Here is a 24,767-nt window from a genome sequence, read left to right on the forward strand (position 1 = left end):
AATAAAGAATAATTAAATAAATAACTAGTTACGAATTTACCCATTAATCAACAATATTTTTATAATAAAACACATACAAGATTTAATATTTATATTTCCAACTTCATCTCTGATCACTTCAGATAATAATTCATATAAAACACTTTCTGGTAAAACATCATTCACATCCTCTTGAGCCCTTGTTAAATCTTCAAAAATATTAGTTGGAATACTCATACCTTCGACTTTTTTATTTTTGGTTTTATCATTAGATATAATTTTAACATTAATATTATTTTCATCGTCTGATACTACAATTTTTTTCGCTCCTTTGATTTCATAATCAGATTTACTTTTTGGACTTTTTTCTTTCTTTAATGGAACCATAACTTCTTCTTTTACAATTTTTTCTAAGTCTACATTATCGATTATTTTCGACACCTCCTCACCAAAATCGTCTTTATAAAGATTTTTTTCTAGACCCATAACTGTATATGCAGTGTCAATATTGTTTTTACCACTTTCGCTATCTACTGAACCATCTAAAACTGATGTATGAGGTTCCACTATGTTCTGAGATTCGGTGACAGAATATATTGTATCCGCAACTGTTTCAACAATATCTTTATCATAAGCAACATAGTCTTTTAAAACATTTTCATCGTCTTTTAAAATATCCTTATATTCTTTTATTTCTTTACTATTAAACATGACAGCGAGGAAATCTTTAAAAACATTTTCATCAATTATTCTAAGTTGACTATCGATTTGCGAAATTGGTATAGGAGTCATTATTTTTCCAGTTATCGGTGGTATTTTGAAAGTGGTCGGTTTTGGTGGTATATATCTAATAGGGCCTTTGTGAGGGTCATGTGTGGGCTTCAGAGTTGTTCGCTTTTTAAACACTGGGACATACTGCAAACAAAAATATGTAAAGTTTATAGCAGTAATTTATGTGCGATTTTAATATAATTAAAATTATTGTTTGAAGACTTAAAACTTATTCAATTTATTTAAACATTTTTACCTGTTCCATTATATCCTCAATCCAATCACTATAGTAGCCTAATTTTGTGAAGACGGTTGGAGCATCAGGCATGCCACAAACTGGGGAACCAAAACTTATGACACCAAGTAATTTTCCATATAATATACCTGGACCTCCAACATCCCGCTTAAAACAAATTGTTTGGAGATATAAGTAATAATTTAAAAATAGTAAAGTTTTCGTTTAATTCGTAAAATAAACAAAACAAACATAACCAGTTAAATATTTTGTTTTGGATTTCATGTATGTCTATTGCAGTTGCGTAGACGCTTTTGTATTGATAAAAGAAATAATTTCACCTCATTTATAAAATAATAATAAATTATATCTAAACAATTGTATATATATTTACACGAAAGTATAGAATAAATTTATTTATCATCAATCATTGAATTCTAAGGTAGGAATAATAAGACCTACATTTATTATAAAAACGAATGTGATAAATAAACACGGTAAAATGTTAATGCAAAAAGGTCAATTTTTAAAGAAATGACAAAATTAACACAAACATTGCATGCTCCTCCACCCCTTGAAAAGAATCCAGCACAGAAATTATTCTTAGTCACGTATTGTCTGCAATTTAAAAAATATATATAGGCAATTAAATATTTTATCAAATGCTGAGTCTTTCTTAAGTCATTTATTTGTAAGCAAACCTTGAATAAACCTCTTGGCATTCTCTCAGTGGATAAAAATCAAGAACAGCTTCGGACAATTTATTCTTCCAGGGATTGCCAATGATTGAGCTGTGCTGTAATTAATAAAATGTAAGGAAACATGTATTCCTATATTTTTTATTTGTATTATACGTATAGCAAACCTCTTTCGCGCCCCAACCAACAACTGTAATTCCTGGAGTATTCAAAGGAAGTTTAAACTCATTTCTGTCAAAGTCGATTTTCTTGATATTTTTTTGTCGTTGTCTAAATTTCAAATGCCTGGTAAGACGCAGTAGGCATAAATTGTCTTTTAAGGTCTTTGGGTTGTATCCAGGATAAAAGTAAATTTCGAGAATGGGAATAACTTCTCCGCCTCCATTGTAAAAACTGCTGCCAACACGAACTGAGAGAAAAGCAGGATTTTCTCGGAAGAAGCGGTTGTTCCATGCTCTAAAGTAAAAATAATTTAGAGATAAATAAATGTATATACCATATATTATATGTAGGTATGCGAACAATTTTAAAACGTAGTATCTACTACGATGTCTCTTACTGAGCGCTGACTACATGACGACGGCCTTGCACATCGAACCACTACACTATATAATAGCATTATTTGTTGCTGGAAATTATCCAGTAATAATATATCTCTAGTAGTTAGAGAGGCTGACTACGACCGACCTTTCACACCGGATCACCATACTACATAATATCTTTGTCTGTGAGAAACTGCTAATTTATATTTATGAAGTACAATTTCTAAGGAGCTTACATTTGTAAACACGAAGCAGCTGTTATAATAAGATCAGATTTAATGATAGATCCCGCACACTGAAAGTTATTGAATATCTGAATCGTTGCCATGAAAGGGAAGTATTTTATCTTCGTCCTTTCACCTTTAAATATTCTACGTCCACTTGGTTCTAAAGAATAAAATAAGTAAGTTATTATAGAAATTTTAAAAAATATATATAATTTTAAATGTCCTTAGTTTACCCCAGAACTCATTATCACTAGAAATAATGTCATTCTCTTTAGACTTATGCAATCTGGAATCAATATTTGATACATTCATCAATTTTATTTTTGGATCTTTCAAAAGTTCTAAAACATCTGCATTTATGTTAACATAATCTTTATCAACGTTCAATTCTTTTTTCAATTGTTGAAGGTTGCTTAGAAATAATTCTATAAAGTTTGCCACGTTTGAATCTTTATTAATTTCTATTTCGTTTTGTAGAGTTTTCGAATTGTCTTCTTCAAGCACATTATTTATGATTGCAATTAAACTATCTTCTTCATTTTTATTACTTACTCTTGTAAGTTTTATAATTTCGTTTAGGTATTCATAATCTTGCAACGTCAATGTTGTAAAATATTGGTGTAAAGTATCATACTCGTTAAGACTTGCCTGTTTACTGACTTTATTTAGTTTAAGTGTTCTAAAAAGATTGTTGATTGTGTGATGAATAATGGTATCTGTTACAACTTTCTTGTGATTTTCGCCTTCTAGTTCTACAAGGTTATGACTCAAATCAGGTAATTCTAAGACTATAAAGCTGAAAATTATCATATTAACAGAAACCATATGAACCAATGTAATTAATTTTTTTAAGATTTTCTCTTTAGTTCTTACATGTATAGAATGTTATTACTTCAGTAATAAATCATCGTCATTGAAATAGTGTTTTATTTTTCAAACCAATTTCGAATAAATTCAGAATGTCGTAAACGATGTTCAAAGTTACTATTTTATTGGTAACTTTATTGAATAGTGAGTGCTGCTAAGTAATAAATAATAAATATTACGCCACATATATCAAGGGAGTATAAATGTATACAAAAATTCTAAAAGGTGCAACTACATTCCTTTTATTTGGAATTATTGAAAGCAATTATATTTTGAAGAAAAATCTACGCTTTAATGATGAAACAAATGAAAATATCCAAAAAATAACTAATAAACTATTTTCTAGTTTAGGGCTTAGGAGCATATATCAAAATTCCGAAGATACTCAAGACATGCTAGCTCAATTTTATAAATTAAATAATATTTTCAAAATAAATAATCAAATTTATAAAATGATTGCCAAACTGTGTAAAGAAATGAATAAAGAAACAAAAGATTCTAATCTAATGATAAATAATATTGATTCAGTTAAATATCATATTATTGAAAATTATTTATTTTCTCTACATAAAGACTTATTTCAAAATATTAACTCAACCATAGAAAATGATTTACAACATAAACTTACTAAAGTAAAAGAAATAGCTGGTACTACAAATTTATCCGAATTGACAGCTATGCCTTCATCTGAATCAAATAAGAAAGTGGTTAAAATAATGAAAGAAAACATAGAAATTTCATCTGAAAAACAAATTGATAATAATTCCGATTCAGCATTATTTATAGATAAATTTCTTCATAAAATTAACAACCTCACTTTAAATGATTTTGTAGATAAGAATTAATTAATGTGATGATATAAAATATATGATGATTACAATAGTTGTAAAAAAAAAAAAGTAAGGATTGAATAACATTTCCAAACAATTAAACTTATTGAAATGGAAGTCAATATAACAGCATTAAATATAGCAGACAAAAATGGAAATGAACATAAACTTATGATACACGAATTACTTCAATCTTAAGACAACTGTTTGGTTATTTCTTTTAACGTTCTAAAATAGACTAGTAAATATTATTAGTATAGAGCTCCGTATTGTTTTATCAGAAATGAATCCGGATCTAAAAGTGAAACATTATATTTCATTATATTTCATTTCATAAGCTTACAAATAAATCAAAATTAAAATATCTTTTCGCTTAATTATTTTTTCAATGAAGTGTGAGCAAATATTGAACGTTGCAATAATTTAGGTATGTTCTTACTTCTTGGTGCCGTTGCTGGTGCTCCATACTCGATCGAGATTGTTTATTAACTCACCTCTCATAGAATACGAAACTGTTTATTATTTCTACTTATACCTATTATACTATAAAATCAGCTTCCAGATTAGAATCAACCTCAATAAATTTATTTAAACAATATTTCTAGCGATCAAATCGGTGTCGGTGTACAATATTAATTTAATTATGAAACACCTCTTTTGATATATTTATAATGTCACCTTTATTGTTTCATTGCAAAAGAGTAAATTAAAATTATACCCTGTCAATAAACGTCTGATAAGTCCCATGCTCCAAAAAACACCGAAAATATCAAAAAATGTTTCCAATCGTTAAATCTCCATTGATCTTTAAACCAAAGTCACAATTCATCAGAACTGTGTACGGTTACTGGAGAATAGGATGCAGGGATGTCGTGGGCCACGGCATTAATGGTTCTGCTAACTACAAAGATGATGCTCTGTTTCCATTTCCAGCGATCCGCTTTAAAGAAAATACAAGAGACATTTGTGTAAGTTGAAGATTTTTCTGCTAAGAAGGAAACATTAAGTGTGTCGTCATAATTTATTTTGATTCAAACTATCAATAACTTCCATCTTTTTCTAGGCTTTAAGAGAAAAAGAGAGAGGTGACTGGCGACTGTTATGTTGTGAAGAGAAGAAAGAATTGTACCGTGCCTCATTCTGCCAGACGTTCGCAGAATTCAAGGCTCCGACGGGACAATGGAAATTTATCATGGGCTGGGTCTTCATATGCACGTCCTTTGCTTTCTGGGCGTCTATGTTCTGTCATTACTATGGTATTTTAAATCTTTGTCTAATTCTATTACAATTACTTCTGGAGAGCCCAATAAATACAGATATATTTTTTTTGTCTAAAGTTATCAGCGACAACACACTCTCAAATCTAATATGGTCCTTAATTGATTTTGTTTTATATGCATAAAATATACATATACAACATGTAGAAAAATAACTTAAAGTTTAGATTTCTACGAGATTATTCAATACGTAGAATATAATTTACTGGCTATATATATATATTATATATATATTCTACCTAAAACACAATCGACACCATTTTGTAAAATACAATTGGGTGTATGATTATTATTGATCATTATTTAAATATTTTTTCTTGAATTAGTATTCGAGCCACTACCCAGCTCGTTCTCTAAGGCGTCACAGAAAGCACAGCTACGTAGGATGCTGGAGCTACGTGTCAATCCTATAGACGGTATCTCCTCTATGTGGGACTATGACAACGATCGATGGAAGGTAAAGAAAAATCGCATAATAATTCCAGAACTCTTCATGTAGGACATATATTTTTATAGCTTATATTTTTTTTATTTTACACATTTATTCAATAGGGTAGTGTCAGCATAAAGGCCAACATAATTGAGTACCTAATCATCGATTTCCAAACAGTTCATCCATAATTACTCAAGCGTATATTATATATTCACCAAACTACATACCTATATCTTGAGATGTGAATATGACCGTTACAACATTATGACATTATAGATAACATAAAATAAATTCTTACTTTGAAAAGTGGTCACAGAAGGACGCAGTTCTTATGATACTAAAAGATTTCTATAAACCTCTAAAATTCTGTCCTCCAAAAAATTATGCAATCAAATCTTCTAATAATTAGAATCTAGAAGAAGACATAAAAATCTTGGTTGTTCAGTAACCAAATTTAAATTATTTTATTCTTTGTCATCTACCCATTTTCTATTAGAAATGGTTTTCTATATAAACCTCTTTCTTACTGTTTCAGTGATGCGGTATGAAGATGTATTTTATTTATGTTTCTGAACAATGTTTGTCAAAGTAACATTTTTTTTGTTAATGAGGAATAAAGTGTTTTATTTAATGTCTTATAAATTATTTTTATTTTAATAAATTGAATCTTAGTTAACATAAAGACTAGATATTTTATTTTAATTTACATGTTGTTGAAAAATTAAATTTTAATTTAATTCTGAAAAAGGCCACGGACTATTTCACCAATGTATTGTTGTATGGAGCATACACGAATCGTGTTAACTCATAATTGTATAAAGTATTTATATTTTTTGTTGTAACGATAATTTAAAAAAATGTCTGCACAATTGATGCAGAAGCGATAAATAGACTTTATTTAATATGACTTGATTCTAGTATTGAATGGGTTAGTAAGGTATGAGTGGTAATTGATGTAAGTACTATACATTTTATGTAGTAACATCACGATACAAATAGTTTTAAAAAAATATAGCAATAATTCATATATTTTTATATGTATGGAATAAATATAATTAATGCACTACAGTCCACTGTAACCTGTATTTGAATAGGCTACACAATTTGTCACGTTGGAACTGGTTCCGCTTGCGTTCTATTGGTGTCTGGAACTTCAACCAAATATATTTTATGATTCTATAATTTATTTTGTATTTGTACTGACTTAGATTTCGTGCTTAAATATTACTAGCATTTTCTAAGTTAAGGGCATGAACACATCGGGGTTTATTGATAACAACCTAACTAAAATGTGTTTTAATAAGAGACGAGACATAATTATATCATCGTTCCTCATCGTTCTGCCGGTTCCGGCCACGGTAACCATTCTCAAACATAGATGCACTTTCTATTCCCTTACTCTCATAATCCGATGGGAAATTTGAAATGACTGGAAGCAGTTCAGGCGCAGGACCAAGAGCCAATAACAAAACAATACATTATTTCAAGCAGATTGGGGTTTGATCCCGAGGCCTTGGTATCTGCGATTGCTAGCCGCTAGATCATCGAAGCAATTAAGACACCTAATAGAGACAGTGAACTGAATACCTTATTAATATTCTATATTATAGAAAGTTTCCTTGCGTGACGATATTTTTTTGTGTCCGCTATAAATTTTCTTATAACCTTCATTTTCTTCCAAACGTCACCAAAGTTTAGCGACCAGAAACACTCAAAAAATACATAAAAACTTAACTGAAGAAGATACAATAGCACAAGATTTTTTTTATTTTTTAATATTTGTTCAAAAAATAATAATTTCGAGGTTCTTATTTTTTACTAGCGTTTATTGAATTTCAGCTATGTAGTGTATGTGTGGGTCAAATCTTGAATCAGAATTTTGAATAAATTCGATTGATCGAAAAAAATTCACATTCCAGAATAAAATGTAGTAGGCAAATTGAAATACATATAATGTTATTTGCTCAAAACGATACTTTAAATAAAATTATTAATCTTCTCGTCGCTCTTGAGTGATAGCCAAATTATGCCTGCTTACTATGTTATTTATTTCTACTTGTACAAAGCTTTGATGTATCCCTACCTTTACAGACCTTAATCTAACATAACATCAGAACGCATGAACTAATGCAATTTTGTCAGGATGTACGTTCATCCATGCGTGAGCCAACTAACGCAGTCTATATAAAGGTGCAGGAATTTTGTGAAATTCAAACGTTTTTGTTATTTTCAGTTGATAAACAGGATATAAAGGACAAAATATGAAGTGCGCAGTAAGTACATGCTAATATTTTTATTTTTCATTTATCTACATTCCAATAATTTTGACAAGTTTTTTTAGTCAAGCGATTCTCTTTTTGCTTGTGGTTTTTCCAAGCCCAGTACATCGTTCTTGAACTGTATAGTCGTACAATGTCTTGCTATGATCTAGTTTTACAGACATAACATCGAAGTGCCCATGGTTGCAGAAATGATAATGTTAGAGAAGGTTAAAATTTCTTGCAACGCCCATATTACAGGTGATCGTGTAATTTTTCAGCAAGACCATTCAATTCAATTCTAAATACTTTTCATTATTTATATACGATGTCATGCTTTTAACTCATAAACTCTGAATAACAAAACAAACCGCATCAGTGCTTATGACCTTTTTGTGAAATCATGAAATGAAAGTAAAAATCTATTTCAGGTAGCTATCGTTCTCGCTCTCATCGGCATGTCTCTCGCTCACCCAGCTCCATCCGGCTTGGGTGGTTTAGGTAATATTCAATTAGTATTATTACGATAAGTCGATACCATTTAAGTTTCTATTTATTTCTAAATACTGTTATAATCATTAATGTTACTCATTATTACTGATCTATAGGCTTCTAATCGCGATGTATTTTACAATGTGATTCAGTAAAAACGAATTTATTTGAAATCCAGAATCAGATAGATGCATTATACTTTGGTACTGATAGATAATTCTATTACCAGCTGATAAATTATACTTTGCCAACAAGCCAGCTTGAAGCAGAATTACGAAAGAATTTATGCGTAGGTAATATTATTATTAATAATAATAATATATTGCGTGTATTTACAAGAATAAATATGAATAACAATGACTTTTCTCGACAACTCATATCATGAAACTAAAAATTGAATATGAAGTCATTTTGTCTACAATAAAAGACCTGACAAACTGACGTAAACGTTCCCTTTGCAGTGAAGGGAAGCGTGAAGAGAATACGACTGAGGCGGTTTGCTCAGCGCTCGTAGAGGCTTAGGATAACACGAGACTAACGCGTTTGTGGTCACCGTTGTTGCGCAATTTGAAGGTTGACTTTCTTCCACAGCCTATTCACCTCTGCTGTTGCCATCCGCCGTAGAGTATAGATCCAGCGTTATCAACCATGGAGTGACCCTCCCACGTGTAACCCCTATCATTAAGCCCATCATCCTAACCCCTATTAAACCTATCATAGAGCCCATCATTAAAACCCAAATCATTACACCTGTCATCAAATCCTATTGGGGCGGATTGGGATATGGCTTACACTAAAACATAAGGTTGAAATTCTTGCTATCGACTCACAGAGCTTTGTAATTTTATTTTACCAATAAAATGTTTATAGCTGAATTCTTTGTTTTATTTTATGTATTTCTATAAATAATTTCGACATCGTAATATTTTTTGCAGTTAATACAAAAAAATATACATTGTGTGTTATCTTCAGAAAGCAGAAGTTTGTTTTAAAATGGCTGTTATTTTTAGAATGGCGTCTGGTGTGATATTAATTACGATAGCTGCGGGCCACATAGAACAAAAAGATACTGATGTTAAAACTTCTTCAGACGACAGTAAGTTTACTGATGATGTTTCTGAAAATCAAAAAAACAGCTTATTAGCTTTACCTGTACATATTAAGTAATATTACAACGTGTTAGTGTTTCTTTTTACGGTTTCAAAACCCTGTTCGTGTCTGTCTGTCCCTATACACCGATCTGTAAGTTTGTAATTAAATTTAAATTATAAATTTAGTATATAATGCCCAAACGCAGACCCAATCAAGGACGAAAATCGTAAATAAACTAATCGGAACTTAAAATTCTTGAATAATATACAATTATGTTTGTTATTTTTTACTCAAAACGCAAAACGAATTCCTTCGCCACGTGAGATGACTCTAACTTAAAAAACTTCAAAAACTGTATTTCTGAAATCAAATACTAGTGGAACGTGAGCACATCGTTCGCAGGAGCAATGACGATAATGAGTGGCAATACGAAGGAATGACTATTGAATTGCCTCCGAGAAGGACGTATAATGTTCAGAAAAAAACTACTAGTAAGTATGAAAGGAATTGATATCTCAATTTTATATCTGGTAAGCAACGAAATCTATAATTTTAGGACAATTTATTCAAATCGACGAAAATATCACCACTATTTCATGCCCATTATTAAATATTACCGGTTATTTGTAAATTGTAAGCTATATTAAGTTGGTACTCTAGTACTAGAGTACCAACTAACAGTAACATAGCAGTAGAGAGAGAGAGTATTCAGCGAGTATTCAGCGTTTAGTATCTACCAAACGCTGAATACTCTCTTTATGTCGTAATTGATTCGACATTCGACGGCAAAACTGTCTTACTTTATCGTTGAGTTATAGTCGAGATGGGTTGTAAATGCAAATGAAACACGTGATAACTAATTCGTTGTCGCTTTTAAGCCAACGTTTGGTTAAGATCCACATATTCTATCACAAAACAGCAATGCCTTAGCAGTGTTCCGGTTTGAAACGTGAGCGCACAAGCACAAGAGACACAACATCTTGGTTGGTGGCACACACCAAACCACAAGTCGTGGTGCCTTGTGGTGTGGTTAGCGGTGTAAAAAACACAAGTCACCATCAGATGACACAATCTTTAACCGGCCTAGTTATTATATATAAAAAAGTATTATTACTACTAAGTTATATAAGACGAGTTAACAATGAAAATGAAACATTGAAAATGGTGCTTTACTTCAAAACTGATCATTACATAATGTATTTTTTCCTACAATGGAAATTTCTAAAATAAAACTTCTATTAATTAATTATTTACCAAATTTAAAACAGAAAAACCGTCACCCAATCCAGCACTCGATCGACGATACCGACGCATTTACAACGCAGACGAGATCACATATGTAGAAGATTACCCATTCCTGGCTGCGTTGCTGGTGAACAAGCAACTGTGGTGTGGAGCTGCTATTATCGAATCTGACAGGATATTAACAGCAGCGCACTGTTTACAATTGTAAGATGCTTTAAGATATATTTCAATTTAAATGGACTTTGTTAGGATTTTTTTTTCTTAAATCATTTTCAGATAAATAAGGCACCTATTAGAATCGGTTTCCAACGTCCAAATAAATTGGATTAAGAACTGAGGCATAATTTATACAATACTTACACCATAATCTCTAAGATGTTACATCTCTTGTGCCTGAGCACAAATCGTTACCACCCGGTACCATCCAGGACTATGGAGTATAATTTCTGATCCTCCTACTCATCACAGGATAAAGTGTTTGCCAAGTATATTTATATGTATGGTGATTAGTCTCTATGTGCATTTTTCTCAGACAATACAACAACCGTTTCTTCCGTGAATATGTGAAAATGCTCACAGTTCGAGTGGGCTCGTCCAACGCAACATCCGGTGGTGACATATACAGAGTAATAGAAATATTCTTCCATCCAAACTACAAGCCTAACACTTTAGAATTCAATTTCGCTGTCTTGAAACTGCATAAGAATATTTCTTTTGATGGACAAGATAAGAACGTTGCGAAGATCGACTATTCAACTGATAGAATTATACCCACTGATAACAATATTACCTTTTTGGGATGGGGTTCAGTGTTGGTAAGTGTACCTAATTCTATACACAGTACAACACGCGCTCATATATACGTACATAACATATTTATTGTACAATGATGGTACTAGCCCACAAATGATTGATTTCTAAGCAGGACATATATAAACTTAATTGTACTTAACTGACATAAATCTGTAATTAAAATGTTGATTTTGATTGTTTAATTATGATGTTTGATGAACTAACAGACATCCATTTCTTTCTTCATTCTAGAGCGCAGGTGGCTTAGGTGGTCAAGTGCTCCTTCAAAAACTGGTGTTGCCTGTTTATGACCTGGCCGACTGTCAAGAAGTATACGGGCGGTAATTAAATATTATAATAAGGTTAAAAATGTCCTTTCAATTGACATTGTGTTCAGTGTGATTACTGTCGGTGAATTGATTGCCACTTATGAATATTAGTATAACATATAAAGATGTTAACATCTTTAAGTCTATCTGCGTTTTCTTGTTTCCTGGTGTAAGGTGGATATAAAAATGTTATTGAGGGACGTTTATAAATAATTTTTTCCAACTTTAAATTACAACTTACGTTTTCTTCCGAAATGGCCGAGATGACGAAGTGATTCGGACACGTAAGTCCTTACCGAAGATTGCGTGTGCATGTGCTTAAATTGTGTGTGTGAAATATGGTTTGTACCATATTGTTACCTGTTCATAATGAGAGCTTTGAGTGTTATATTATAGGCTATTTTACGTTTTTTCAGAGAACTTGTTACGCGCAGTAATTTCTGCGCAGGATACATAACTTTAGCGAAAAATGTTTGCAATGTAAGTTAACCTTCGTAATGTTTTCGGCATGAATGTTTTTGTCGAGATAATGATAAATATATTTACTTAAAATTGTCACAAACAAATAAAGGAACATATAAGCTTACGTAAGGTATCAATTTAATTTAAACAATATTGCCAAATTTTAATAAGCTCATCTTTGAACTGCTTTTCAGACGATCCCTCACCAAAATCATGAGATAAACTGCACGAGTCCGATAATATTCTGCTACGTGCATAGTTTCTAATCTGTTTTTGAGTGGCGAAGTGGAATAACACCCGTTCCACACAGCACTACATAATATTGTTGTTTCGTATAATTCTTAGTCCCTAAGGTTGATGGCGCATTGGCGAGTGGTTAATAGTTCTTACAGCAGCAATGTCATTGGGTAAGCACTTATCATCAGCGGGTCCAATTGCCAGTCCGCCTACCGCCATTGCCTAGTATAAATCTTAACGGCTCTTACAAATTACTACGATAGAACTTTTAACAAATGGGTTTTTAATTCAATTTACAGCACGACGCCGGTGGACCAGCGATAATGGATGGATTACTTGTTGGGATTCTCTCATTCTCATCTAGGCGTTGTGATCAGCCAGACCAACCTGCAGTATTCTCTACCGTTGGCCAAATTGCAAACTGGCTTGAGACTCTCTCCGAAAAGAAGATAACTCTCATGTAATCATTGTCTATGTAATCTTTTGTGATCTATCGGTCGCGTCGGATGCCGGCCCATCGAAGAATAATCGTGCATTTACTCCTATACTCTAATATAATCGTTGTTATTTAATATTACATTTAAATTATTATTAAGAATTTCATATTAATATATTTAAAAAAAAATGCGATTTATTTAAGTTTCATGTAGGTAACTAATGTATATTTGAAAAGTTCATTGTATTTAATACGACCTAGTAACAGATGCAGAAATCTTAAGTTTTATTTAAGATTCGATATTCTTTATCAAGGAAATCTCATTGTTTAATGATAAGATTAAAATTCGAAGGCCTCAAAAAATAGGCTTGATAATACAACGCTTTCTCTACATTATTATAATGAACCGTGGTTGCTTTGAGATTATACTTTTTTTCCAGAAATACAGCAATAAAGAACCCTGATTGGAATGACAGAAAGGAATAAAACAAAAATTTTACATCACGAATATATTTTCTAATACTGTACAGACATCGAGACTACAATAACAAGATAAATTAAAAACAATATTATTTTTAAAACTCCATATATTTCTATTCAACATACAACATTGAATAACATACAATTTTTAAATATAATTATTTTTTTTCGTGTTCTCAAGCGGATCCTTCGACATTAATGGAATGATATCGAGCTGATTGTAATTGAAGGGTTAAATATATTCAATGATTAATTATTATTATTGGCAATACAAGCTATTTCATGTATTTACAGCAAATGGCAACCATCTTGTTTTCCCGCGTTTTTTACCGCGCATAGTTGTCATTTAAGACATTTGCACGCGTCCCTAGTGGCTACAGATTATAAACAGAATAATAATAACAATTAGAACTATAATCGGTTGTTCGCAGATTTAATACGCGAAAAAGTTAATATGTTATGCGTAACATTGGCTTATTCAAAGCGGTAATTGACGTGCAGCTCGGGTTTGATGTCGTAGACCAAGTTGAGGATATCAGTAATCACCTGAAATATTTAAACAAAAATCAACATTTGGTCCAATATTTTTCTTAATAAAACTTAATTTAGAATATTTTCAGAATAGTTTAAATAGACCTCTTTAAAAAATTGAGAGCTAAATTGAAGTATTTAAATAAAATAACCTTTGGTCATTGTCCTAAGCCTGTAGCTATAATGTAGGTGTTATCTTTCTTAATATTTCCATAAACAAGTCTTAATAACGTTTACATAATTTGATATATAATAAGTGTTAATAAACTAGAAGACTGTCATCAAATTTCTATATAAAACCCGATATGAATTTTTGAATTGAAACATCTTTGTAGAGGACTTACCGCTTCCTGCTGTGTCTGAACCATTTTGTTCATTTCTTCGATCTTAATCTTCGTCTCTGCATCGATTTTAGCAGCAACACCTTCCCTTGTGCCCATGTGCTATAAAATAAAGAAAAAAAAAATCATGAGTCACATCATGAAAAAGTAAGGAAATTATGAAATTATTTTAAGCAGCACAAGATGTAGTAATCATGTAAATGTGATAGATTATATAATTATATCACGTTGTGCAGATATGTAACAAACCCATAGCAACAATAATAAAAGTAACAGTAATGCTGTTAAATTAAATTACATATTTATTTTACTATAATGTTATGCATATTATTTTAGACATTTCATTTTTTTTATTCTATAACATTGGATTCTGCTTATAAATCTTAACAACTTTTATTGATGCTTCTATTGGTTGATTCATATCTACACAATATGTTCAAATTGATGCTACTTTTTTAATTTTTAATTTAGGTAATCAATAACGAAAATTTAGGACACTATTAGTCACTTGAATACATTATATATATTACCACATAAAGTTTTCTTAAACATATTCTCAAAAAAGAGTACTAGTGACCATTAAAAATAAAAAATATAAATTCACTTCTATGCACTTGAATTATGTAAAAATATAAAAAAAATTCACTCTCCTAATAAATAACATTACTTTAAACTTGATTACAAATGAAAAGTTAAAGATAATACAGCTTTCTTTCTGCATGCAGAAAGGATGGGCTTATCACAAGTCACAGCATTTACAAATAACTTTAACCTAAATTCTGATAAACCTGTAACAATGGTTCTGACTGTACTGAATCTCTAAAAATTCAAATTAATAAGAGCCAAGAATGTTAAATTTATAATAAATTCCTTTATTAAATACAGAAATATTACACTTACTTTTTGTCAAATTTTCACTACCAGTTCAGAAAAGAAAATACCTGAGAAGAACTGGCGAAAGAGACTCAGTGGGTTTTTTCTATAGAAAGATCATTTGGAAAGATTACATGGTCAAATCTGGGCAAGCACTATTGAGTTATCATGTGCATAATAAATGTTTTAAATTCATCTCATACTAAGTGGTGAAGGAAAATTTTGAAGGCTATGTATAGAGGCTATGGCAGGAAATTCTGCTACTTGTATTTATTATAACCCAAACTTGAGCAACACTGTAAAGTAAAGCATTTAGCACAGAACTAGATACATTGAATTTGATAGAATATAAAAATCTCATTAAATTCATTCTCCTAATTAAAATTAGTGTATTTTTTAATTCATGGTATGTATGTATGTAATGAAAAGAAGATATTACTCTTTATTCCTAAGTTTAAAAAATCTAAATTACCAACTGTGGCAAGTTCCTTGTGACTAATATCCCAACCTACTATTGTAAAAGCAAAGCAAGAGTTTCTTGCATGTTGTAGATTCAAAGTAGCTTGTATCACTAACCAACTTTCATGGATTGCATTAACCCCAAGGCTTAAGTTCAGCTAATCGTGCCACATACAGATAGTGAAAGTGCAAATGAACTTACCTTGGCCTCAAACTCTTTGAACTGTCGCTCACGTTCCTGTCTGTACTTTTCAACCTCATCTTGAGCCTCTTCCTTGGCTTGCTTTAGGCGTTTTGCTTTCCCTGTAACAATATGAAAACTTTATAAGTGATGGTTATTTTAATTTAATGGATAGGTTGTCTAGCCATTCTATGCCTTTGTAGTAATTGAATGTGATTCAAAAGTAATCGTACAAATCTGCCTGTAAATAATAATTGATTATCTTCTATTTATATAAGCTAGTTTAAGAAAATTCAAAATGTATATTTTAAACATAATCATTACCGGATTTAAGTAATGTCTGATTCTGTTATTCCACTGGCTGGCTCAAACTTACGGTTAAAAGGGCATAAAGCATATACTTCTTGCTTTAGCAAGTATTGACTTGACCAAATAAAATTTATAACCAAACCATTTCATAGAAATGAGAATTAGATTGTAATTGCTTTTTCCTTCTGTTAACATGAATGTAATGTTGTCAAATGCTAGTAAAAGCTAAGATTGTTCCCATCCATTTTAATTACATATACAAGCAGTTTATAATAAAATCCATAGAACAAACATAGCTTATTATAAATTTCATTACAATAAGACAACAATTGAAAATATATTTTCAAGGCGTTGCAGATATTACTTCAGTCACACAAATCGAAATCATGTGATAAGAGCGAACGGCTAAATTATTACGGATGGAATTGACTAGAGAAGAAAAATACAATAATGAATCGTTCTAGAAGATAATGAACTAACAATAGAATCATTTATCCAGTCAAATTTCCATCATTGGGAGAAAAATGCATATACAAGTACGCATATATAAAGTAGATGTGTAAAAATGTTCTTGATTGACTGTATGATTTGTTAAGAACGCATTTAATTGACTTACGCTTCCTGGCCTCTGAAACCTTTTCTGCGGCGCGTTTCTCAGCAGCCAAAAGTTGCTGGATTCCCTGTGTCTGGCTCGCCATTTCTAATGTTACACACAAAAACTATCCGGAGAGAATCGAGACCAAGACACAAATCAATAGCAAAGCTAGACGTGACGAAAAGTAGTCATATGATTATTTTAGTTCCATTATGTTGTCACGATTGGCGCTGTCATCGGCTCGTGCTTCGTTATATATGCGTGCATCGGAACGTTTTGTAATATATTTTTTTCATTCGTTTTACTATGCGTACTGTTGTAAAATATAAAAATGTTAAATAAAAAGTTATTTATAGATAATCAATTTAATCATAATAACAATTCGTAATATATAATTAAAACTAATAAAAATGTTAATAAAACATATTGAGTACAACGAATAATTGCAAAGAAAGTGACATAATGTTGCTAGTTTATTTAATTCTATTTTTAATTGTTTTTTAAAATAGCAATACAGTAGTTTTACATTGTAAAACAAACATTCAATTAATTTAAAAAATACTTTATAATTTGTGATAATCATTGTTATTTTTATGCATCAAATGTAATGTAAAAACTATTAATGAAATAACTGATTAATGAAATTAGATGGATAGTTTAATTTGTAATACTGGTCACACTAAATGTCAAAAATTAGATGGCAAATTTAAAATTCGTAATAATATTATTTTTTTATTCAATTAACAAGTAATAAAAGTCTATTATAATATCCATTCTGAAATAAAAATAAATTACATTGTCTGAATGCATTAACAATGTCCATATAGTAATACTCTAGGTAACTGTTTAATTTTCATGACATATGTGATACGTCATTACCTGTTTTGTCCTTGTCTAATATAAGCAAGATAAACGAAATGTCCAATAGATGCAACACCGGGCATTCGCCCCATATCTCGATATAGTATTTATTTGTCTGACGTGAGCAATCTACATTGAAGAATTTATTAGTCTATATGTCTGCACATACTCAAATAAAACAAGCAATGCATTAAATGTTATCATATACAATCGATACCCAGTTAGGTTTTTCAAGCAAATCCAGTAGTCGGTAAGCGAGCACGTCACTGTTTCTTTATCATTTCGGTGGCAAACTTAACGTAGTATGGCCGTCGTTTGGAAGTATTCACAGTTTTACTTCCACAAAGAATACGCGATAAACATTTCACAGAGCGAATTACGAAAGACATTTTTAAATAAATTTTTTACGCGTGTGAGATAAAAATTAAACGAAAGTGTTTGTTTGGAATATAGAAGACAGAGTAATTTCGACCTAAATTTTTTATAAATTTTGCGAATTTCTCAGTTTTATAAAATTCAAAATGTGGTTAGTCAGTCAGCCTAATTCTGTGATTTTGGAAGTCAAGGTGGAACCTAACTCGATTGGACAGCAATGTCTGGAAAAAGTAAGTAGAACTATAGTCATAGCCACTATTAAAAAAAAAACTAAGAAATTATTAAAAAGTTATTTTTTTTTTAATTTTTATATTATTTTGTGGCACCTAGTTTTAAGTAAATTAAAAAATGAAATTATATCAACATTTCATTTCACAGTACACTTTTTTAGTTTAACCTTCGCGTTTTAATATAAGCAACAAGAATATTAACTAAAATATTACTTCAAAACAAACCCTTTTCTATGAGAATTTGTAACATGTAATTGGTACATTATAACATTACACGTATTATTTGTATTATTACAGTATTGTTAAGAAAGCGATTGACACGTTCTCTACAATATTATGACGTCTAGTTTACCTTGTGGACTTTGTTGACTATTATAATATCTCACCTTAACTAAAAGAGCCTGGCTCGCCTAATTTATCAATACCCGGTTTTAAATATAGATATATATACAAAGGAACTTTATAATTTAGTTGCAATAAATTTGCAATAAAATGTAAATATGCATAATATTCGTGTTTGGCACCTAAACTTTTAAAATGGTTGGCGTTGTTCCAATGTGATATAATAATAAAGATTTAGGACAATCTGATAAATGTTTCTTATTTCAAATGACTATTTTTACGATTCAAGGAAAATTAGCATTTAATGCCGAAATGTAGAACACTACAGCGACAATAACAATATTATAATTTAATTTGTATATTTCATACCTGAGCTAAGATGTTTTTGTTGAAGCCCTTAAAATACAAAACGTTCTTTAATTTAGGTGTTATTTTAGTTATCTGGTTATGTAGGTAAGTCTATAGTGGTTATAAACCCTTTAAATATCTATAAATTTTATAGTTGCGTAAAACACAAAGATATTTTATTAGCAGTTAGGTTTTTCTAGCTTGTTAAATAACTAGTTAAAACCGACAATAGGGTAGCTCTAAATGTCATCTGAATTTTATCTGAATTTATTCGTTTCATACTAAACTATATTAAAATTATAAAAGTATGTGTTCGCATTTTAGTAGTATCTATCTAACATAGATCATAAATCTTTTTATAGGTGATACTATTTTTTTTTTTTTCATGTAAAAAGGGAACGTACTTTCGGATATAGAATCGCGATCTTAAAAAATAACAAATACCAATGAGTTTATTATTAAAAATAAAATTTAGCGCCAAGTAACAAAGCGTGAATGATTATCTTCGGTACGGAATCAAGGCAAGGCGTTCTCGCGTTCGTAACACCGCGACCGGTGATTGTAACGCGGGTCCAAAGTCCAAACCGGCCAAGCAGCTGTGACTCTCTATAAACACGTGCGCGCTACGTGATCGGTACGAATGAACGCTTTTTTTTTTTTCGAACAATAACTCCTATAACCTATTCAGCTTTCTTTGTTAGACGAAAACTGCGTTATCAATATGTATATTTTCAAACCATTATTAAGTAATAATATCATTTTGCTTTTTAAAGGATTTCATTTGTCTTTTGAACACACAAATGCCCTTTAATAATAAGCAGTATTAAATACAGTTCACGATGCAATTTATTAAAATTTTACATCGAAATACGCATTCACATTTTATTTGAAAAAAAAAAAACAGTAATGACTGATCAAATGTCTCATTACAAATTAAAAAACAATCAAAGAAATGACTTAAAGTCAGGTAGCCGAAACATTAATCATTCACAACAGATTGTAACATCATCTTTAACTCTCATAAATGTTAAAAATAAAACAAGTAAGTATTAAAGTGTCATTGCATCACCTGGGTAGCTAACACGCGGCCTTAACGCGAACCGACGAGAGTCCAAACTCCAAAGAATTCAATTTAATTGTGAGGTCACCATCATTCGCGTACGAATTCATACTTGTTTTGTTTTTTAGCAAAGATTAGGTACCAAACAGGTTTTATGTAATTGGTTATTGTTTAGTGAATTAGGACTCACAAAATAATTATATCTAGATTATTAGGACTAGAAGATACATAGAATGCTCTATGTTGCACCATTTCGTTTGCTTTTGAATAATGTACCCCATTATAAGCGCTGTTTAGATACAATAATAACGAAATACACAGATAAGTAAGGGATTTTGCATCCAAAGTGATATTAATATTAAAATACAGATAAACATATATTCTATTAAAACCTTTCCCAGATAATGTACCTCAGTTTTATAAGCTTTTGGGGTAGTTTGCGGTAGTTACATTACTATTAGGTACCTATATGATTTATATATTAGTCACAACAAACACAATTATGTAAAAACGGTTACAACAATTCATTGTCCATGTGCGCGGTGGCGACATCTTACCATTCGTTGGATCTTTTACCAATCTGCCTACCTATTTCATATTCCAATTGTACCCAAGTGTTAAGTCAAACCGGTTATCTAGTATATAATATAACGATGTATATTCGGGGCGAGTTGCTAGTACAATATAGATTTAACTTAACCTTCTTTGACATTCAATAATATAATCTTAAAAAACAAGTACACTTTAATTTAAAGTACATTTAAAAAAAAGTTAAAAATATATTTTGAAAGTGTTTGTTGTTTTTTTAATTTAGCCTTACTCAATTTTTTATCTACGTGCCACAAACTAAACAAATTGTTATGACCTAAATGTATTGCGAAATGACAATTTTATAAATGAGTTTAATTGTAAATCAGTGTCATATTTCGGTACAATAAGCAAAAATAACACTTAGATTTGCATTAAAATAGCTCTTGCAACATATTACATACTTTAACATAAAGAAATTGAGCAATAAACAGTCCAGCTTATTTAGCTTATGTAAATATTTTACTAGTGTTTACCCAGTAGGTTTAAATTCGAAATATAATCATAATTTAATTTGTGAAAAACAAATAAGTAGGTATTTATTTCAATTTTTCGAAAACTTGAAATTAAATAAATAACCAAAAATGTTAAGCAATTTGGGCTGAATTGTCTTCGCTTATATATTAAGTGTACATAAATATTTTTGTATATTACAATATTTTATACATAATATTTGTATATAAAGTAAATTATAATGTGCCGAATTTTAAGGAAATATAACTTATTATTATTTCTGATTGAATATTTTTTATTCACAATAATTTTTCGTCTCAACTGTATCCAAGTTCCAATATAATTATTTGGATAGCCTTCATCGTCGCCAGAACCGTTGTACTCTTCAATTAGATCCGTGGTCTTTGTCCTGTGACGTCACAATACACCGTGCCGGTCTATTATACCCAGTTCGAAGTATTTTAATAGAGACGTGATTATAGCCTGTTATGCAAAACATGATATTGAATATCAAAAACATCTATGAAATTTACCATGACATATTAGGTGGTTAAATATTTTCCAGTATTTCTTACAAAACAGGTTTCTTAACGATGTTTTCCTTTGCAGAACACGAATATACCACTTAAAAACGAATTTAATTTCGGTATCACATTATGTATGAACAGACAGAGTTGTTTCTTGTCGGTTCTTCTCGGTAAGAGTGCTCGTAAAAACAATTGAATAAAGTTAATTCAATTTCAAACTTGAATCTCAACATTAAACATATTTCAATTGACTGGAAGTATGTCATGAATATATTTTGGGTTACTACTTACTAGTGATATAGATCTGAAAGCAAACATTAATTTAAGCACTTAATGTTATCTTTTTTTTATTAGTATTTGTTAAAATAAATATTTATAATTAAACCCCTTAAAGGTAGAATATTTAGGAACAATCCAATTTATTGTTTTCATATGATATCGATGTAAACAAACCCAGTGCCAAGTTTGTCTTATTTCATGGTTACTAAGTCTCAATCGATCGAGGTATAATAACATTCAGACTTACATTTTTTTTAATGTTGCCATAGTTATACAATCACATGTACTTCTTAAGTTTTAAGAGGAGAAACATGTCTTGCCTCTTACTTTCTCTCGACGCGAAATATCACTGGCCAAAGCCGGAAACATCGCAGGACTGTTTATATATTTAGCTATACACATATATATACAAAATAGTTACATCGCCATTTCTATAGATGAAATATAAAAACAGTAATGATTATGTAGTACTGACACTCTTCGAAATACTACATAGATTAATTTAAATCACTTGACATTGAGTGGCGAGCAATGTTTGTTACTGTAACTTCATATCACACATTGCCAGAAGTTCTCCACATAAAATGTACCAAAAGTGTCTTCCAGATTTTGATCTTTGTTAGATTTGGTCTATTTATGTGTTTCGAAGATAATACGTGACTAGGAGCATGATTTGCCGAACCTTGGCTTACTTTACTGTAAGTCACCTTGGTCTAGGATTTAGTTTAAAATATGACATATGTCTGGTATTTCAGCTGTTTGGTGTTCAGTGCTCACAATTGTAGCGACTTAAAAAGAACACTGAATACCATTATCTGTTATAATAGTTGCTAGTGCATACAAGGAAATATAGGTCTCTAAAATAAATAGATTATTATAATTATAACGACAGCGGCTGTCGCTTTATTAGTTATCAGAATTTAATTTACTTTATTTTTACACTTGAAACGTAACTACGGATAAATTACTAATCTGTCAGAATTATGTGAAGCATGTGTTTGGTTATTTCATAATACGATTAATACGCAATGGAAACAACCTTAAACCATTTTATCTGGGATACATTTCTGATATCTCGAAAATATCAAGATTGACACGACTTAATTCAAACAGACATACAATGTTCAGGCGAAATTGGAAAGCAAAGGTGAAACGTGTAGTTGATAATATTATTTTTATCTAAACAAAGCTATATCTTGAAAAAACTATAGGGATATAAATGTTTGTAAATGCTTGTCACGGCAATAGCATAATATTGAAAAACGGTTTAAACTGATTTTATATACACCGAAAAGCATACATATATTTTAAATAATTTAAAATAAATGTCATTGAAATAACCGTCAAAATCCGCTGCAAACGCATAAAATAGCAGCATTCTAATGACAGATACGAATAGTTATTTGCCAAAGTTATCCAGACATTTCGACCTTTATGCGTTAGGGGGCGGATTAATACGTACGATTCATCAAAAATGTAGATCCGGTTCATGGTTCTGCTATCAATCCGCTATCAAATAAACGATAAGATATATTTTGTAACAATTTATATTTACACAAATACATCCCAGTTATTTAAATGAAAATGATTGTATTTTCAATGGGGTGTTATTAATATTTGAATTAGAAAACCTGACCCATGAAACGTAAAAGCACGTCTTCATCAAAGACTATGAGAAAGAATCGACTAATCCTCATTAAGTATAGTCCTATATTTTATACGCTTTTAATTTTAAAGCAAAATGTGACTTTGACCAAAACCGATTTTTGTCAAAGCGACGATTTTAAAAAGAGACTAGGCAACTACCCGTGCCATTTGTGTACAAGGGTATGTGCAAACAAGGGCACTCTCAATTTTGGCTTCCATTCAACGCTTGTACTTGTTTTTCGGGGCACAGTTGTTCAAACACGGCAAACTAAACCGGAGCCGACCGAGATGCTGGTGAAAAAAATCTCAATAGAAAATCGCGATATCTTTTTTGAACCCCTGTTATTCGCCGCCAATAGACCAGCGTCACAGATAAATGTATTCAATTTTATCTATTATTAAATTAAACTAAGTAAACATGCAAATTTTAGCCTCTTCATTGTCCATTGATCGTGTAGTCAGGCTACACGTTCTAACTGTTAATTATGCAATTATTTCTAATATTTTTTCCTGATAAGCCTCTTACCATGACCATGTTGCCCCCTTATCAATGACACGACCTGTTTTCTGTCACTATGCGTTATTGTTTTATAAATAATAACATATATCACTATAATATATGGGTATACATTTTAGGGCAATTCTTCTATATAAATCAATAATTCAACAATTTATATTTTGTCAAAGTTTTGAGTCGAAAATTTCTAAATATCTCCTTTGTGACGCCTTTTTTCCTTTATGTTTTCACTTTGATAATGATTAATCACTTTGCCTTAGATTTAATATTGTTTGTTTTGTTTTCTTTTATCAAAATTTTAAACAATGCAATTTTACAAACAGAATTATTATAGTGTTATAAATGTGAATAATTAAATTAAATTGATATCGCTAATGACCAACGATGCTGATTGCGCCGGCGCACCCTTATCAATATACAAATTGAATAATTGTTTCTTTCATTTCAATGTTAGCAATATCAATATCTTTATTACTATTCTCTGATTTTATTGATTTCATAAACACGAGTGCGATATTAATTCATCATTAAGAGTCGACTGAGACACACGCACGGGATTATTTATCGTT

At 30.7% G+C, this 24,767-nt stretch overlaps 6 protein-coding genes and 1 long non-coding RNA gene across 7 annotated transcripts in view; 4 read left to right on the plus strand and 3 right to left on the minus strand.

The window, feature by feature from the left end:
* LOC113399535 (cytochrome c oxidase subunit 4 isoform 1, mitochondrial) overlaps positions 1-24,767 on the minus strand; it is a 181,350-nt gene that overhangs the window by 52,545 nt on the left and 104,038 nt on the right. The gene's annotated exons all lie outside the window — the stretch shown is intronic.
* Positions 37-3,281, minus strand: LOC113399538 (uncharacterized). Its single transcript, XM_026638686.2, has 7 exons — positions 2,686-3,281; positions 2,462-2,612; positions 1,851-2,139; positions 1,687-1,781; positions 1,540-1,603; positions 1,007-1,153; positions 37-894 (listed from the first exon to the last, which is right to left on the minus strand). Exons 1-7 carry the CDS (start codon positions 3,275-3,277, stop codon positions 37-39), a joined length of 2,196 nt encoding a protein of 731 aa, XP_026494471.2. The 5' UTR covers positions 3,278-3,281.
* On the plus strand, positions 4,875-6,501 carry LOC113399523 (cytochrome c oxidase subunit 4 isoform 1, mitochondrial-like). The gene is made up of 4 exons (XM_026638667.2): positions 4,875-5,117; positions 5,213-5,405; positions 5,753-5,883; positions 6,395-6,501. Exons 1-4 carry the CDS (start codon positions 4,926-4,928, stop codon positions 6,395-6,397), a joined length of 519 nt encoding a protein of 172 aa, XP_026494452.2. The 5' UTR covers positions 4,875-4,925; the 3' UTR covers positions 6,398-6,501.
* LOC113399539 (uncharacterized) lies at positions 7,992-9,251 on the plus strand. The gene is made up of 3 exons (XR_010309663.1): positions 7,992-8,132; positions 8,549-8,618; positions 9,071-9,251. It is a non-coding gene; the product is annotated as an uncharacterized LOC113399539 (long non-coding RNA).
* Positions 9,519-14,087, plus strand: LOC113399533 (trypsin-7-like). Its single transcript, XM_026638680.2, has 8 exons — positions 9,519-9,705; positions 10,079-10,192; positions 10,970-11,150; positions 11,479-11,761; positions 11,991-12,079; positions 12,484-12,547; positions 13,066-13,226; positions 13,643-14,087. Exons 1-8 carry the CDS (start codon positions 9,603-9,605, stop codon positions 13,686-13,688), a joined length of 1,041 nt encoding a protein of 346 aa, XP_026494465.2. The 5' UTR covers positions 9,519-9,602; the 3' UTR covers positions 13,689-14,087.
* On the minus strand, positions 13,772-17,183 carry Vha13 (Vacuolar H[+] ATPase 13kD subunit). Its single transcript, XM_026638685.2, has 4 exons — positions 16,993-17,183; positions 16,089-16,189; positions 14,558-14,656; positions 13,772-14,228 (listed from the first exon to the last, which is right to left on the minus strand). Exons 1-4 carry the CDS (start codon positions 17,072-17,074, stop codon positions 14,157-14,159), a joined length of 354 nt encoding a protein of 117 aa, XP_026494470.1. The 5' UTR covers positions 17,075-17,183; the 3' UTR covers positions 13,772-14,156.
* Dnr1 (defense repressor 1) overlaps positions 18,095-24,767 on the plus strand; it is a 30,244-nt gene continuing 23,571 nt past the window's right edge. Inside the window, exon 1 of the mRNA XM_026638677.2 lies at positions 18,095-18,437. Coding sequence (XP_026494462.1) covers positions 18,354-18,437 — 84 coding nt within the window. The 5' untranslated portion in view covers positions 18,095-18,353. The remainder of the gene's footprint in view (positions 18,438-24,767) is intronic.

This window comes from Vanessa tameamea, chromosome 25 (assembly GCF_037043105.1).
Source record: "Vanessa tameamea isolate UH-Manoa-2023 chromosome 25, ilVanTame1 primary haplotype, whole genome shotgun sequence".
NCBI lineage: Eukaryota > Metazoa > Arthropoda > Insecta > Lepidoptera > Nymphalidae > Vanessa > Vanessa tameamea.

What these genes read in the sequence shown, in the direction of transcription:
- Vha13 (XM_026638685.2), bottom strand. Translation starts at nt 17,074, where the DNA reads ATGGCGAGCCAGACACAGGGAATCCAGCAACTTTTGGCTGCTGAGAAA. An exon ending in TCAAAGAGTTTGAGGCCAAG is followed by an intron (nt 14,657 to 16,088) that starts GTAAGTTCATTT and finishes TTTATTTTATAG; the next exon opens with CACATGGGCACAAGGGAAGG. An exon ending in TTCAGACACAGCAGGAAGCG is followed by an intron (nt 14,229 to 14,557) that starts GTAAGTCCTCTA and finishes TAAATATTTCAG; the next exon opens with GTGATTACTGATATCCTCAA.
- LOC113399523 (XM_026638667.2), top strand. Translation starts at nt 4,926, where the DNA reads ATGTTTCCAATCGTTAAATCTCCATTGATCTTTAAACCAAAGTCACAA. An exon ending in AAAATACAAGAGACATTTGT is followed by an intron (nt 5,118 to 5,212) that starts GTAAGTTGAAGA and finishes ATCTTTTTCTAG; the next exon opens with GCTTTAAGAGAAAAAGAGAG. An exon ending in TATGTTCTGTCATTACTATG is followed by an intron (nt 5,406 to 5,752) that starts GTATTTTAAATC and finishes TTCTTGAATTAG; the next exon opens with TATTCGAGCCACTACCCAGC.
- LOC113399538 (XM_026638686.2), bottom strand. Translation starts at nt 3,277, where the DNA reads ATGGTTTCTGTTAATATGATAATTTTCAGCTTTATAGTCTTAGAATTA. An exon ending in TGCCAAGAGGTTTATTCAAG is followed by an intron (nt 1,604 to 1,686) that starts GTTTGCTTACAA and finishes TTTAAATTGCAG; the next exon opens with ACAATACGTGACTAAGAATA. An exon ending in GGGGTGGAGGAGCATGCAAT is followed by an intron (nt 1,154 to 1,539) that starts GTTTGTGTTAAT and finishes ATTTGTTTTAAG; the next exon opens with CGGGATGTTGGAGGTCCAGG.
- LOC113399533 (XM_026638680.2), top strand. Translation starts at nt 9,603, where the DNA reads ATGGCTGTTATTTTTAGAATGGCGTCTGGTGTGATATTAATTACGATA. An exon ending in GCAGCGCACTGTTTACAATT is followed by an intron (nt 11,151 to 11,478) that starts GTAAGATGCTTT and finishes CATTTTTCTCAG; the next exon opens with ACAATACAACAACCGTTTCT. An exon ending in TGGGATGGGGTTCAGTGTTG is followed by an intron (nt 11,762 to 11,990) that starts GTAAGTGTACCT and finishes TCTTCATTCTAG; the next exon opens with AGCGCAGGTGGCTTAGGTGG.